This window comes from Nothoprocta perdicaria, unplaced genomic scaffold (assembly GCF_003342845.1).
Source record: "Nothoprocta perdicaria isolate Ctin4 unplaced genomic scaffold, notPer1 scaffold_62, whole genome shotgun sequence".
Lineage (NCBI taxonomy): Eukaryota > Metazoa > Chordata > Aves > Tinamiformes > Tinamidae > Nothoprocta > Nothoprocta perdicaria.
Window position 1 is genome coordinate 1,153,834 of NW_020455888.1, and position 10,733 is coordinate 1,164,566.

General features: G+C 43.9%; 1 protein-coding gene across 6 annotated transcripts in view; it reads left to right on the forward strand.

Moving 5' to 3' along the window:
- The window catches only part of CDK8 (cyclin dependent kinase 8), a 65,301-nt gene extending 56,399 nt beyond the window's left edge, over positions 1 to 8,902 (forward strand). For 5 of the 6 annotated variants that reach the window (XM_026049820.1, XM_026049825.1, XM_026049822.1 and 2 more), the window contains 4 exons: positions 3,670 to 3,767; positions 5,068 to 5,146; positions 5,266 to 5,424; positions 8,759 to 8,902. In XM_026049820.1, the coding sequence (XP_025905605.1) occupies positions 3,670 to 3,767; positions 5,068 to 5,146; positions 5,266 to 5,424; positions 8,759 to 8,893 (471 nt within the window). In that variant the 3' untranslated portion in view covers positions 8,894 to 8,902. The remainder of the gene's footprint in view (positions 1 to 3,669; positions 3,768 to 5,067; positions 5,147 to 5,265; positions 5,425 to 8,758) is intronic. The other variant, XM_026049821.1, reaches the window with a different exon arrangement.
- Positions 8,903 to 10,733: the final 1,831 nt, after the last annotated feature.

Genomic DNA, 10,733 nt, shown 5'->3' on the forward strand with positions numbered 1-10,733 from the left:
AAGACATTTGAAGCTGCACATGCACCCACTGTGATGACTGGACCCAAAGGTTCTGATGTAACCTTTTTTTTTTTTTTTTTTTCTGTTTAATACTTTTTTCTTCATATAAATTTTGAAATTTGTCCTTCAGTCAAAGAAGCAGTGAGGCAGCATTCATGTTGCAATGAGTTGACCATGAGTATTTTCTGACTGAGGTTCCCAAGCAGATAGGAGTTATACTAAAGATACGTTACCAGAAGCAGGAAAACAAATCTCAAATCTTCTCAGAGAGAGAAGAATCCGACTGTTGTGGGTTTTTGTTTTTAACCTTAGCAGAATCAGAAGCCCCTATATGTTGCTGTTGCAGTCAGTATATTTATGTGTAATCCTAATTAGCTTATGGTAGTGTGTGCAGAACTGAAGAGCCTTTATGCACAGGCAACGCAGAGCGCGTTTTGCCCATCCCCAATCTTGTTTTTCCCAGGTGGCTGTTAATAACAGAGCTTCATAAAGGTCTTTTTAGAATCTACCAAGATGCTCATATATCATTTTAGTGTGAGAATACACACTTGTAAAGGTGCATTGGGTAGAGCAGGTAGATAATATCTAATATTCCTATCAAAATACACATATTTGTGGAAATTATTATTGAGTAATTCAGTAACCAAAAGTAGTGGACATGGAATATCTGTCAAATATGGCATTTCAAGTAGAATAGAGTTTGGATATAAAAGTTCATCCTTGGGCCTGGCCCAAGGTGAAGCAAGTGAACAGAGCCACTTTGCAGATCTTTCTCATCTACCCTGTAGGCAAATGTTTTCTGAAATAATATATATGTAAACATAAGTACTTTCTAATTGCCCTTCTTTGAGAGCAAATTGGCAGCCTGTCACCTGCAAATCTGACTTCTGACACATTTAGAGTCCAGATCTACTGGACTCCAGCTAAAGTCCAGCTGAGCTAAAATAGAGCTAAAAAAACACAGGAGTGGTAGATTTCTGTATCCCAGCTGTGCAATCTGAGATAAAAATCTGATCTATGCAAAAAATCTGCATAATGTTGCTAGTCACTCCATTTCTTCCCCCCCTCCACAAGATCCTCAACTGTTTCTCATACTTTCTGGAAGCAGCAGAGGTTGTATTTCATTCTTTTGTCAAGTTCCCAACGTCTCTTCTCCTGATGGCTTTTGTAGTGCAGTTAGGTCTGCGCTGTACAAAACTCAGGAACACATTGAGAGTGTAACATGAAAAATGTCAAGGCAGCATTGAAAAAACAGTTGAAACATCACAGAGAATGCCGTGATATCTCTGTTTAGCTTAATATTTAATTTAAAACCTCAGTTCTCTTAGCTGAAGTGGCTGTGCCACCCTCCAGGCTGCTGTGGAGGGCTTGCCATCAAGCTTGGCTAAAATGTGCTGGGGAATGGGGGCATTGCTGTGCATCTTGGACAGCAGCTTCACAACCTCACTGCCAGAAGAGCCACCAGAGTTTTGCTATTACTTTATACTCTTGTTATGTTATTCAGCACATTGGCAGTCTTTTTTTTTCCCCTTCTTCCTTCCCCTTTTTTTGGCTCTCGGGATTGCTTTTGAACTGTTGGAGAGAACAATTGGTCTATTCAAGCTGCTGCTCTGCAAAAACCACATGCAGACTCCGAGGGCTGAAAATTTTTATTGTGTGCCTTTGCTGATGGTGCAAAAGCAAAGCTGGATTGGGGGTGTTAGTACATATTTATTATGTTCTTTACCCCGTGATTATGCTGAGGAGGGGAAATGTCCTTTGTAACCCCAGCTGCCTGCAGCACAGTGGTGTGCAAGGAGATGGCCAGCTCCTACATAGCCCGTGACACTGCAGATCTTTACAGGAGGCTGAATTTCATCCCATGAAAGTACACAGACAAAATGTGCAGTGAAGGCTGTTTCCACATGTGCTTTTTACCCTTCCTATTACATCTGTGCTTGAAAAAAGAGCGGGGCAGTGCTGTGCAAGTCTAGCATTTATTTTAAAGAGCGATGTCAAGGACAGTATATCCTAGCTTAGTTTTGCACTGGATGCTGTATTCCATGCCAAAACATGAAGATTCATTATTTATTGCTGTTTTCTGCRGAAAATCATCTCATTCTGCCCATGTATATTGCTTTTTGCAAAGTAACTATTGGTGGACAGGGGGAAATACATGCATATGCACCAGATATTTTGAATAAGAGGCGCCTGCTTTTAGAAAGCATCCCTGCTGTTCYAGTGCTAGAGAAAAATGGGAAGTCACTCTGGTCTGCTCTTAAAATAGAGMAAAAATACTGACACATTAGGGGAGAACGTGACACTTATGATGTGTTTTGACCGACAATCACAGTGACAAATGCAGAAAGCCCAGCTGGCCTCTGCTGTTTGTGCGTGAGCCAAATGAGAGCAGAACGGTGAAGTCAGGGCTAGGGTTGACTTCAGAATAACCTCTGCACCTTCCCTGTTGTGCTGGAGACTTTGTGTCTGCTGCAGGTACTTGGAAGTTACTCAGGAGACTTTCTGGCCATCTGTCCTAGGCATTCCTCATAGCACATACTTCTAASTAGTAATATCTGTAACTCCTTTCTTATATTTTTTTTTTCATTTCACTTTGGCTAGATCAATTTGCTTTTATCTTTTTTATTTCTCCTCAACATATAYTGCCTTAAGATTTCTTTCTCTGCTGGCTGTTCCTGAAACATCCTGCATGTCTTCAAAAAGAAGTTAGGTATGGGACCAACCCCCAGGGTCCTCAGTGAACACTTTGTGCCAGGGTGAGAGGTGCTTTCTCAAAGGATACAGATTTGTAGTATTGAGTGGAACAGAGTTCAAGGGKTTTTTTTGTAAAATATTTCATTTTGCATTGGTTTCTGCATATTCATACCTCGTGGCTTTCATTGCCTTTAAGCAAACACACGCATTTTGGATCTGATGTGACGCTCAGCAGCTGCTGCAGAGATCAAAGCTGGAGCCTTGAGCTGACAGGAGCTGCAGCAGAGCTCGGGCTGGACGCACTGTGCAAAACAAGCAACCAAAATTGGAGCTTTTGCCCAACTCCTCTTTGAAGCAGCATTCACCAAACAGATGTGGCCGGGAGTCCATGAGCAGATAACTCTGCCACCCATTCTGGCATGTGTTTTTGGGCCAGCTGGGTTTTCCTGATGTTGATTGCACTTTCTGTATGGGGTGAAGATTTCTAAGCTTTGGATAATGCTTTTGTAAGACTGTGAGTGACGATGGAGTTCTACACTATGAGAGTACAAAGTAACAAGTAATAATGAATGAGAAATCACATTTGTTTCCTAATTTTTAAGAGTTATTCAATTTGAGAGTCTGTGGCTGTGATGATGCTACCTGTTAAGGGCAGTGCAGCTGAAGAAACAGCTGAACACGTTCATGATGGATCTTGTGGGGAGTGAAAAGGGAGGGCGTTTTGTAGAGGCTCTTTCTGTGTTTTTGTTGGAACATTTGTGGTCAGAACTGAGCATTGAAGGCGTGGCACACAAATACATTGTTGTTCAGTGGGAAATTGAGTATTAAACAGGAGAGGAAGGGGTGTTTGCAGTTTATGGTAAAGCTTTTGACAAATTCAGACAAATCTTACCACTTAATTTTTCAGGAACATTGCAATGAGGTTTCTTTAGCARTTCTGATAACACAACGCTTTTTATGTTTAATTTTGTGCAGCTTCAGAAATTGCTCACAATGGATCCAATAAAGAGAATTACCTCAGAACAGGCTATGCAGGATCCCTATTTCCTAGAAGATCCGCTTCCCACTTCCGAGTAAGTGCTCGGGTTGTTATCCCATCAGTGCTCCCAAGACGTGGCAGCAACCCGTGCTTTGTGTCTGCTCCGCACTATAAATATCCACTCAAGACTATGGAGCCRAACGCTCCCTGACAGCCAAAGGAAGTGATAATGGGTTAGATGCCGTGTGAGGTTTTTAAAATTAAGTAGCATTCCCATAAATCTCTTCCTTTATGGAAGGCTGATGCTGTTAGTGGCAGCACGAGTCTCTGGCGGGTGGACGGTCTGGGTCTGGGCCCCTTGCTCAGCGTGGCCCCATCCTGACCTGTAGTCCTGAATTCACTGGGAGGGGGCATGGGCTCTGTGTCTCCCCACCGTCATCCCTCGCAGCTTAAATCTGTTTTCTTTAGACTCATCTTTATTTTTGCCTGTTTGTTCACGTATGGAGATGTACAGAAGGAAGAAAAATTAGGAACAACAATGTAAAAATAAACTACATTTTTAATAAGAGGCAGGAAAACAGGCGGGCTAGCTGGACAGCACGCTGTACACCTGTTTAGGAGAGCATTAGCACATCCCATGTGTCATTCTCTACTGTTACCTAGGGAGGAGTTTATAAAATATTTCATGCGTATTTATAGCAGTTCATTTTTTAAAATGACGCTATTTGGCCTAARACCTACCAAATTATTTATAACAGGTCCTGTATAGTTTTTAATGTTGTTATGTGAATGATTTGCTTTTTTTTTTTTTTTCCCCAATCTTAATTTGGCATTTTGACATGAACTCACAATGAATAATTTGCTGACAGGTATATGGAGACTGGTTAAGGGCAGATAAATCTGAATTTTCACCAGCAGTGACAAATTCATGTGGTTCTTGAGATATGAACTGATAGATGACATTTCTGCCTATTCAGATGTTTTGTTGCAGATGGTTTTATTAATAGTCAGTGAGTTTCTAGACCTGAGGTAATGAATTAAACTATACCTGGATTAAGGAAGCGCTCTGTGCTCTTACAAGTGTGTAACAAGTGGTCTGCCTTTCCAGACACCAGTCTTGTCACCAGAAGCAGTGAAAGCCAGGAATTCAGCTGACAGTTTCAGACAGTCACTGAACATTTAAAAAAAATGCGAATAGGTTTTATGAAGTCTGAAAGTTTTGGAATATGATGAAAGTAAAATAGGGAAGACGAGGGTACTAGAAAGTAGTTTGAAACTAGAAGAGGTGGCGTACAGATCTTACAGGGCTAACCACCCTGTTCTAGTATAGTGATAAATAGTGATAAATGGTGATAAATAATATGGTGATAAGTACACTTTTTTTGGGGGGGCAGTGTTTTTGCAGGTTGTCAAATCCCTTACCCAAAACGAGAATTTTTAACAGAAGAAGAACCAGATGATAAAGGAGACAAAGTAAGTATAAGAAGAACAGCACAATCATGCTTCTCTGGCTTCCACCCTATTCCCTGTTTTCATCCTACTTCATGTACTGCTTTTGAGTTTAAATTTTTCTTTGTGTTTAAACACTTGAGAAGAACCAGCAGCAGCAGCAGGGCAATAACCACACTAATGGAACTGGTCATCCAGGGAACCAAGACAACAGTCACACACAGGGACCCCCACTGAAAAAAGTGAGAGTTGTTCCTCCTACCACTACCTCAGGTGGACTTATCATGACCTCAGACTATCAGGTATCTGGGTTTTTTTAATTATTATTATTATTTATTTTTTTTCTTTTATTTTAAAGTTCAGATATTGTGTTTTGGAGACTGATTTTTGCAGCAGACTTTTTTAACCTAAAGTAATTCTGTGTCAGTGTAATAGGTGATATTTTCTGGCTTCTTCCATATCAAATGAAATGAACTTTGTTGTCTGTTTGCCCATTCATTCTCAAGCTTTCTGGGTCAGTTTAAATCGGAATTTAGGATTATTGCAGTTACTATTTTATTACCTTCATTTTAAAGAATGCTAGTTACGGCCCAGGATCCTGTTGTGCAGAGCTCTTTGTGACCTTAAAATACTGCTCAATATTTTAAAATAATATAAAAAGGATGTTGTAATAAAAAATTATGACGTGAGAATCTGGGCAAGAGTTTTAGTTGGGCAAATGGATTGGGAAGCTGTGTCCAGGTTGACAAAGAATTAGCCCAGTGTTATTGTAATCTGTGTTTAAAGCCCAGCAGAGGTTTCAGCTTGTGTAAACCCAGTGCTGTTGAAGAGTGAGGTGAGGCTGTAGCAGTCAGTGCAGAAGAATGGGGGTGGAGGAGAAAAGAAAAAGAAAGAAATACTTAGGGAAGCTTGAAATGTGTGTTCTAGCCTTCCTGCTTTTGAGCAGTTTGTACCAGATGTCCTCAAAGGCTGCCCAGGGGCAGGACTCTTATCCTCATGTAAATCTCGCTGTACTTCCAGCACTATGCAAAACTTGCAAGAACCTACAAATGTACAATAGGATCATTTTCAGGAGCTTTATTGTGAGATAATCCCCAAGGGCTTTTGCTAAATCTGTCCTGGGCCATCAATACCATTCCAGTTCTCAAGCTGCTCTCTGTGTATGATGTAGTGTTTTAGGGCCAGATAGAAAAGCTTAAAACTGTCGTCAGCCCCAGCTGTGGTGCAGCAATGTGGGGTCCCTTTGTATATAGATATCATCTTTCAGTTAGGTTATGTGTCATGGGACACTCATTTACGGAGATTCATCCCTTTTAATTTGCCAAGCAAGCTAGTCCCCATCCCAGACTTTGAGCTGGATCTTTCCTTTGTGTTGCTTCTGTGTGTATCTATATAAGAAAGCACTCACATTGATTCCCCTATTTAGGAGAGGTGGGTGCAGAGGGTGCAGGAGCCCTGTTTGCGTGTCCTGCACCTCCTTTTGCTGCTGCACACGAGCCAGCTGTGGCTTCCACTTCTGTCCCTGAGGTCTGCAAGCTGGCAGATCAAAAGACTCAGAAGTCCTTGGTGGGAGTTGTTCTCCCCTCACCAAAGCGGAGCGGGGGCGGCTCTGGGCCCCGCTCTGCTTTCTGAGACCCATGCAAGGCTTATTCCTGGGGCAGCCCTTTGCAGCAACCTTAACTTCAGAATAGGTTTGCCTTGGTCGTGGTAACTGCTGCTGCTCTTTGAAATGATTTGGCTGCTCTGGCTATCTTTTTTGCTGTCCATCTAGAAGGCATTTCCAAAAATTGCCCCCCCCCCCCCCCCCAAAAAAAAAAATCCAAAAAAATATTCCCTGCTTTCCAAAAATGCAGTTTTTAGTTTGCCCCCAGCCTTACAAGATGGCAAGGAGAAGATTTGCTCCAATTAAGGCGTCTCAGAAATGCGATGCGATGTGGACTTGCYAGCACTGGAACAAAAGCAGCTAAAAGCTCCCTATGGACGGTTTCAGGTCTCCTTGGAAAGAGAAAAAAAAGATGAAAGAAGAAAAAAAAAAAAAAACCCACTCCCTGCTTCTGATGCTGCAACTTGAGGAGCTGGCAAACACACAGCACAAGGCAGCTCTGTTTAATCCAACACCTGCCCCTTTGTTGGCGCTCCGTTCCTCGCTAAGGCCGGTGGAGCGTTGCCATCTCCTGGGCAAGCCCTTCCCAGGCAGCTTCTCCATCCGCTCGGAAGCCAAACTGCTCTCTGTCGAGCCACTTGACCTCGTGTCCTCCTCTTTATCCTTTGATTCCTTGTCCATTTCCCATGTGTAAAAGCAGCAGGCAACATGGCATGGGGACGTCCTTGATTCCTCCTTTGAGCGTGCAACACAACGCTCCCCACGTGCCTGTGAGCAAACACCTTGGAGCAGTTCTGCTACCCGGAGCTTTCTCTTGTGATTAACCCTCTGGGTGTTTCTCTGTATCCAGGGGCTTTTGCTCCCTTAAACACATCCTCTGTCACCCCTACAGAGAGGGATGGTCCCAGGGTGACCCTCTGAGTGACTTAGTGCAGCTCTCCAGACTGTCTGCAGGTGTGACCGAAGCTCAGTGTTAGCCATGAAGTTCACATTTAYTCCTGCTGGCAGCAAACTTTGGGAATAAACCTTTCCTCGCCCTTCGTGCTGCATCCCCCTCAAGAATTAGCTCATTCCGAAGAGCAGAATTTGTTCCTCAGCAGAATTTGATTTCCTTTTTGCACATTTGCCATGATCTCAAAATCCTGGATATAACTTCTGTTCTAACTGCAGGATGGCATAAAACAAAAAATAATGGGATCACTTATTTACTATTTTATGCTCTAATTTGTAAAATCTTTATGGATATTTTAATATTTTACTTTTCTTGAATTTTGGCTCACCATAGTTTTGTGTATTGGGGCCTTGCTAGCTAAGCTGCAGCCGTAGCGTATTCCCCATGGAGAAGAAGTTTCCAGCCCTTTTCCAAGAGGTGCCTCTGCCCACAATCCCAATGAGCCCTGTTAGCGCAGAAGTTACCGCTGCAGTTTCTAAAAGCTGCAAAATTTTGTGTGCAAACACGCAAGAAATACAGCACAAACAGCACGTTAAGGAAAATATGAAATATGTGAAGTATCTCTAGCTGGCTCCATGTTTATGTGGAAATTATCTTGAAGTTAGGTTGAAGGCCTCTGCTTCTCCACGCTTTGTGCGCAGCTCGCTTTGGGGTAGGCCCAGAGCTGGTCCTAGCTGGCCTGCTCGGAGCGCCTTGACGTGAGGGAGTTAAAAGAAAAACCCTGGGGTTTGTGTAGTGTTTTATGTATTAAAACAGTTACAAGCACGTGTTATAAGAACGCTGGCTGGGAGGGTGCCCCGTTGGGAGCGGCCGTTGCTGTTGGGCAGCTCGGCCGGGCTTTGCCCCTCGCCCTCGTGAGGAGCTCGGCAGACGGAGCCTCTGCCCGTGAGCGCCGCCGGGGGGACACGGGGCTGGTGACTGCCTGGCGCTGTCGGGCCGTCCCGGGCGCCCCGTCGTGGGAGCCCCATCCCGGGCGCCCCTCGTGGGAGCCCCATCCCGGGCGCCCCGTCGCTAACGGGCCGCGGGCTCGGCGCRCGGCGGCGCTCACGGCGGCGCTCACGGCCTCGCTTGCCTCCCGCAGCGTTCCAACCCGCACGCTGCCTACCCCAGCGCCGGGCCGAGCACCTCGCAGCCGCAGAGCAGCCTGGGCTACTCAACTACCTCGCAGCCGCCGCCGCCGCCGCCGCAGTACTCGCACCAGGCGCACCGGTACTGAGCGGCGCCCCGACGTGCCGGCCCAGCCCCGCGGCGCCGCGGCTCCGAGCGAGCCCCGCGCCGCCCGTCCGCCCCACAGGAACGTGCCAGCGCAGCCTGTGCCGGGGGTCCGCTACTTCCATAGTTTACTTGACACGGTTCACACTGACCGACCGACGCGTTGTTTTATTTCTCCAGTGACAGTCTGTAGCAGTCGAAGCTGTGAAATGTGCTAGGGGCAAAAGCGTTTTTGTTGTCGTCTGTGGTGAGTTCTCTTGGTGTAACAGCGTTTCTCTGACCAATAGCACCCGGCATCTGGGAGCCGGGACTTGAAGCGTACAGTGTGTGTTAACCTGGCAAAAAGCAAAACAAAACAAAAAAAAAAAGAGGCGAAACAACCGTGACGCCGATGGCGAGGATTTTTGATATACATTTCTTTTTGGTGACTTTTGTGGGTTGGTTCGTTTTCCACATAAAGCAATGTTTTATGACCAACGCAAATTGCTACGATGAGATTTTTTTACAGACATGGAAACGTTTGCGTTTTTTTTCCAGCAATTACAGACCTCCCAAAGATTAATTTCCAACATGAGTTTGTTTTTGTTTTTAAATCTATGACTTGACTGGTATTAAAGCTGCTATTTGATAGTAAAATAAGTATGTTGTCATTGATATAAACATGTTTGGTTCCGCAAACCAACTGAAATGATTGTCATAGTGTTTTATTTTTTCCTGTTGGTGTTGATGATTTGTGAGCATGCTTTGGGATTACAAAAGCATGAGTGATATTTCCTGAAAAGGTGCGGCATTCATTCAGATATTTCGTCATGAGTTTGGAGACCCAGCTTGGTGTAGTGGATTTTCAGTTCCGTTCAGTTCATTATTTTTTTTTTTAAACCGTTCGCACGTTGTTTAGGGGTGCCATTCCTACACAAAAGGATCGAGGTGTTAGGAGAGCCTTAGAATTTATGAGGAAAAAAAAACCTATTACATACAATGTACTGTATCAAACTATTTTACATGAATGACGCAAGTATTCTGAATAAAAAGAATTAAACATTGTTAAAAGCAAGGTGTTATGTAATAAATTTATTTTTCATAAATCTGCACATGAGCTTTGCCTGTGTTCCTTTTTAACCCCAACAGCCATCCCGCTCCACCGACACCCGTCTCTGCTGGGTTGGGTCCTCGGAAAGCAGAGCTAACAGGGGTTTATTGCGAGTGGGCAGGCCCCTGTGAACTGCTGCGAGACACTGGGTAAGGAGCAGAAGAAATCCAGTCAGCTGGAGATGCCCCGAACCTGGAGGTCGCTGCTCGCTGCATTTCCCAGATGGTGCAAGGGGTTGGTACCTCGTCCAGCGATGTCCTTGTTCTTCTGCAAACATTTCTTACCTTGATATGTGACTCCACAGGGTGAATTTATGGCATCCATATTTCCTGCAATATATCCAGACTTCTTTTCTACAAGTGTTTCAGGTAGCAGGACCCAAATGCAAACTGAGGATCGTCTATATGCAGGCTTTCATTTTATCTCACTCTTGATATCTCCAGATCCTTACTGCAGACTCAAATCGTAAGAAGATTGTTAGATTTTTTTTTTTACCTTGGCTGAAGTATTACTTAAGACTTTGCTATCATTGCATATTCAGATTAGTGCATAATAATGCACATGCTATTTGATACCAGTGCAATTTGTTTCCTGTGTGTTGCTTTAAAAGAAGGAATAGACTAACTTTAATTCCATTTTTCCAAAAGTAAATGATTCCAAATGTCAAAAAAAACTTTGCTGTTAGTTTGCACTTGAATTCTACATTAATGAGGTACCTGAGATGAAGATGTAGCTTATCAACTGATTGTAATAA